Source organism: Zingiber officinale, chromosome 2B (genome assembly GCF_018446385.1).
Source record: "Zingiber officinale cultivar Zhangliang chromosome 2B, Zo_v1.1, whole genome shotgun sequence".
NCBI lineage: Eukaryota > Viridiplantae > Streptophyta > Magnoliopsida > Zingiberales > Zingiberaceae > Zingiber > Zingiber officinale.
In genome coordinates, this window is record NC_055989.1 from 134,954,973 (window position 1) to 134,960,947 (window position 5,975).

General features: G+C 39.2%; 1 protein-coding gene across 1 annotated transcript; it reads left to right on the forward strand.

The window, feature by feature from the left end:
• The first annotated feature begins 3,730 nt into the window (after positions 1-3,730).
• On the forward strand, positions 3,731-5,304 carry LOC122049574. The gene has a single exon (XM_042610947.1). The coding sequence runs from the start codon at positions 3,924-3,926 to the stop codon at positions 4,812-4,814; it is 891 nt and encodes a 296-aa protein (XP_042466881.1). The 5' UTR covers positions 3,731-3,923; the 3' UTR covers positions 4,815-5,304.
• Positions 5,305-5,975: the final 671 nt, after the last annotated feature.

Consider the following 5,975-nt stretch of genomic DNA (forward strand, 5'->3'; position numbering starts at 1 on the left):
GCAAACTCTTCGTCTTGATACTTGCAATAAAAGAAGAAGGGGAATAAAGAGTGACCGGGGAAGTCACAGCTTTCCTTGGTATCAAATGAAAGCCTGGGTTTTTTCAGCTGAAGCATCCTCTCTTCTTAGTTTTGTTGATAAGTACTACTCTTATGTTATATTTCACCGAGATTTTATAATTTTGGTTTTTAGTAGACTGTTTTCAATAAATATCTAATTGTCAGTATACTTTTATCTTTTAAGTGTGACTCAAGCTATATCAGTCATGGAATTGTAGGATACTTGTATTTTTAAGTCAATATATTTTATTTGTGGTGGAATTTTTAAGTCAATCTTTGTTTGTGCTGAAGTTATGACAGTTTTGATCTAATTTTTTAATATTTCTTCTTAAATACCTATCCCTTGTTTGCAATTAAATTAATCATCTTATTATAATTATAATCATTATTATAACTCATGTTGTTTAGGTCTTTTGAGCAGTATGGCTTGAGTTGTTAAATTGGAATCAAAGAGAATTGAGTTGGGTTTACTTTGAATTTGAACTAGAGCCAAGGTTATATCATTCATGGAAAATTGACTTTGTTTGCAATAGCACATGTATATGAGACTTGACCACTCCTATCTCTATGAGCATATGAACTAGTTATTGGGACGCTGGGGACGAGCGTATTCGTCTTTTGTCACAATAGAACCTAGTCATTGCGGCTTCTTCCTCATCCCCATGACACCAGCTCAATCAAGCATCACTTATGGACCTCATCATCGTGCAAAACAACTACCAGTGATTCAATTTCTCCCTCGAGTCAATATAAATTAAACCTCTCAAGTGCAATCCCCCAAACTCTATTTTTCTCTCGATGTTGATCATCCTCGCTCCATGTAATTAAGTGTTGTCTCCGTTGACAACCATGGACATTCTCTTTTTTTGTCATTTAATCTCCCCTCTGGATGGTAGTTGACCATCCTTGCTTGGTACCAATTTAAATAGTAACTTCACCTTAGTAGATAACTAGATATTATGGTAAGACTTGCGACATTCTTCCTTATCTCTTTCTTGTTGCATATTATCCTAACCCTTTTACTCTCTCAAAATAGGACAACAACAATAGAAGGGAACCTTCAATTGTGTGTGAGATGACTTTCCTCAATCGAACCGTGTAACAGTAAGTGCATGGATGAGAGAGCTTTTTGTTTAGATTTCTAACCTACCTATCATTACAATTCTCTAAAAACCTTATTTTTATTTAATTAGGAAAGTAGTTGTGTTTTGGTATTTAAAATCTCCAACATTGAGAGAGAATCCTTCTTGCTTGTATGGCGAATTCATTAGGATAGGGGTCAACCTAATAATATGGATGAGCAATGAGAAATCCTTGCATGATTAGAATTGATGTTGAAGATTCCGTTATATATTATTTTATAATTTCTTGAATGCATATGTATGTTGTGGGAGATAAATAGCAAATAAAAGAAGTTTTGCATTCTTGAGTGGTGTGTCCTTGTATTTAGTGTCATTGGCTTGATCCTTGTAAAAGAAGATATAGAAAAAAGGAAGGTCTTTCAAATAACTTAGGAGATGATGGTGCCGAAAAGAGATGCTTGTCTTTAGGCCTTTTGCCTTATTAGAGACACACAATCTAATCCACACTACTCATGTGTAGATCAACATATGTCAAAGGACACCCGGAGTTGTCTAGCATGACTCTTCCAATGCTACCAAAAGTGCATTGAGATGAAAGAAGAGTGCATAATAAAGAAATGAGTTTAAAGATATCGGAAAGGTTCCTATACCTCCATATTTACCAAAGAGATAATTGTAAAAGATCATATGACGATCCTCAAAATCTAGAATTGTCTGTCCATTATAGCGATCCACTCCGATGTAATTATCATTCGATCATGATGTAGATTACCCAGCCATTGCCAAGATATGGAGGAACCATCTTGAGCATCATGTGGGAACCTCTCAATGTTGAATCACACGTAGGAATTCCAACTGAGTCACTTGAATTTTCGAATTGAAGTGCTTAGGCCGTCGTGGGCCTAACTTATCGAGTCAAGGTATTTGGGACACCGAATACCAAAATCACTTATTCAAGGTGCTCGGGTTGTCGGGCACCTTGCTTACTTGCTGATGTAGCTAAGGGCCATACAAACTTAGGTTTGTTGGCATGGCAAGGAGGGTCATTTCCCCGGGTATCAGTACTAAAATTTGAACTGATTATGTGAATGCCATTGTCTACTTACTATTTGTTATCATTTTAAATTATAATGTAAAAGGTGTTTATGGTGTCAAAATTAAAAGGTGCCTATCTATGGTTCTAAAATTGAAGCACATTCATCCTCTACGAGTGTGTTGAAGTTGTAAAGTACTCACAAAAATAATAACAAGATTAAAGTTTGGAGATCAACTTATGCCTTAGGTTTACTAGCATGGGTGTGTGTGCGTGTGTGGGAAGGGGATTTCCCTGGTTACGAGTACTAAAACTTGAATTGATTGTGGGAATGCATTGTTTGTCCACTTTTATGTTATTCTTTCAAATAATAATATAAAAGGTGTTTTTAGTGTCAAATTTTTTTTTAAAAAAAAAGTGTCTATGGCTCTAAAACAAAAATGCATTATTTGCTTATTATTGTGTTGTTTTTTTAGACAATCATGCCTAAGGTGTCAAGATGTATGTAGTTTTCAAATTGAAACACATTCATTGACTGGGTAAATCGAGTAGCTCCACCACGAACCACTAACCACTCGCCTCTGCTGTCATAAGAATTCTCATACGAATTCCAACTACAATCTGCGACTGCTATTCCCTCAACCACTCGGCTCTTGTTTATTATAAGTCAATGACAACAACCCCGACCACTTGCTGGAAAAAGCTAAGAAGGTTTCGCTTACTCTGAATTTTGTTATTTTGATTTGCAAAACCATCAATGGTTTATTAAATCGAGCGCAGACAGGAACCCCAATAAAACTGATTTCTGTCTCCTTATCATTGTTTCAGAATCAGATCCGACAGGTGGATTCGAATTGATTGATCCCAAAACTAACTGATCTAGTTAGTGTCTTCATTATGTTCACAATTTAAAACCCATCACCCATCACCCATCTTTGAAACTCCCAACCTTTGATTATTAGAGATATTAACTTTTCCAGTCTCCACCCAGTAGCAGCAGTTAGATTGTTTTGTCAGCCAACCAAATCCCTGTTCTCGAATGCTACAGCTGATGATTACATCAATATTTAAAATAACTGACAGCGTCCCATTGCCATGGCGTTTTGTGCACCAACCACCATTTTTTTTTTCCCTTAAAGAAATTCGTATGAGAATTCTGCAACTGGACTGGATATAATAACCGAGGTCAAAGACAGGACCATATTATAACCGAAAAACATGTCACATGAACAAGGAATCTCAACTCGCTGCTACTGCCAACCATGTATTGATTAAATTTTGGTCGGTTTATGATAAATTATGTTTGGCCTTTTAATTCCGCAGTAATTATTCATGAAACTCACAAGATTGTTATGAGCGAGTCTGCAATTTAAGGCCATATTGTCCTATTGGAGCAAAGGGTATGTTCATTCATTCTTCACAGTCCATTTTCAAATTATGACATTCTTTACCGTCCATTCTAATAGTTAATAAGTGATGGGAGGAATTTTTTAAGGCCATAATATCCTAATTTATTATCTTTCCTGCAATAACGCACCCTAAATGGTACGGTTTGGTATATCGAGATCTCTTCGAGATTGGAATGTGAGCAGAGAAAGGGAAACAAATTCGTAGTTTCTTTTTTTTTCTTCTTCGAACAAAATTGGATTGTGCTCCTTTTTTGGACTTTTGCTGCTGCGCCTTTAAACCGATCTCGAGCGCTGCCAGTGAAACAAGTTTAACAGAGTGGAGCTCTTGGTCTTCCTCTCGATGAGGGATTTTGTTGGCTGCCTCGCGAACCAAGCGGCGATGGTCGCAGAGGCCACGTGCTCGGTGAACACGAGCGCGTCGGCCATGGCGGAGCCCACCGTCCAGGACGCCATCACTTGCTTCTACCGCACCGTCCTTTCCTCCGGCAAGGAGCTGTTCACCCAAGTCGTTTGGTCCGCCAACCAAGTCGGTGGCGCTTTCCTCTCCGTCACCGTACAGTATGGAATTTCACCCTCGAAACCCCACGCCTATTTGGTGAGGAAAAAGAAGGGCAGGAGGTCCTTCGCTGCTGGCGACTCCGCCATCAGCCTCCACTGGGATACCTCTGCCGCCGCCTACGAGTCGGGGCCCGAGCCGAGCAAGGCCTTCTACCTCGCCATGGTCGCCGACGCTGAGTTCGCGCTGCTGCTGGGCGACATGTGCGGGCGATTCATCGAGCATTTCGGGGCCACGCACCCGATCGCGGCGTTTTCGATGGTGAGCCGGCGAGAGCAGGTGAGCCGGCGGGAGCAGGTGCCCGGCGAAACTCTCTACTCCACCAAAGCGGCGCTAGTCGACGGCGGGAAGGAGCACGAGATTATGATCCGGTGCAAAGGGGATGAGCTCAACGCCAAGGAGTCGGAGCTGTATGTAGAGGTCGACAAGAAGGAGGTGGTCAGCGTGCGGAGATTGAGGTGGAATTTCAGGGGGAATCAGGCCATCTTCGTCGACGGTTCGACGGTGGACGTGATGTGGGACGTGCACGGATGGTGGTTCTGCGACTCCTCCCGCTGCGCCATGTTCACGTTCCGGCGGCGGAGCGCGATGGAGAGCCGACTGTGGCTGGACGGCGACTTGGAGCAGGGGTTCTCTGCTTTCTCCCTCTTGATCCATGTCTTCAAAAACCAATGAAACGAATCAATGTCCAAAGTCGTAAGCTTTTAAGCAGGTACGTGCATGATTGCTTGGCAATCTTCTACATTGTCCATGCTCTTTCGCCTTCTTAAACGTTGGTAAATGGTGAAACAAATAATGGGGCATTCGTCAATAACTTGAACCAATTCCTCCCTGTTTTTGCATATATAATTCTCTGTTTTGGACACTGCCATGGATCGATCGATGATCTAAGTTTTGGTGTTTAGCAAGTTACGTAGTTTAGGTATTGCTGTGTCGATGATCTTTTTGGCGCTGAAGAGCAGCATGATTTACATTGAAGGACATTGGTTGGGCTAATGCGCACCGCGGAATGGTGTGTTTGTAGTCGGCACATTTTTGTGTGCTGCATGTGCTGGTTTTGGATGCATCTTGTTGTCCTGTGAGTTGTAAAACTACACAAAGAGATTCTCCAGGAGATGCTTCATGAATTGCGTGTGTCTGAAATGAATGGGAACATTCTTATTCTTTTGCTGACAGCAATACCTCCTTTGAAATGAATATGTTTTGTTCTCATTGACAAAAAAAAAAGCATCTAAATTTTTTAAAATGGTCTGCCATATCTTACTATTTCAATAAAATTCAAAATAAAATTATGTAATGTGCTTATTAGTAAACTTTTATAAATACTTTATGTCAGTAAAGTTTTATAAATATTTGGGTTGATATTAGAAAATATATCTTTTTTAACTTTTTAGCTAAGATGGCTAAGGTTATATTTGGCTAGTAATTTTAATTTTTTTAAGGTCAAAATTATGTTTGGCTGATAATTCTGATAATTTTAAAATTTTATTGACCAAAGTTAAATTTTATCAGTAAATTTAAATTTTTTATTATCGAAAGTTAGATTTGATTGATAATTTAAATTTTTTTATTGAGTATTGTCCATGTTACATTGTATGAGTTTAATGCACCCTTATCCTATCTAATTTATAAGTATTTATGTATTAAATTACATATATAATGTGTATGCATGATGAGTACTTACTCATATGTCCCTATCCTTTTGTCCATGGTCCAACCCCTATAAGTAAATGCAACCCCCTAGATAAACCATTCAAAAACAGACGGATTAACCAATTTTGCACCTCAAAATCATATCTCTACTCAAAACTATTAATGTTTATCCACTGAAACAAC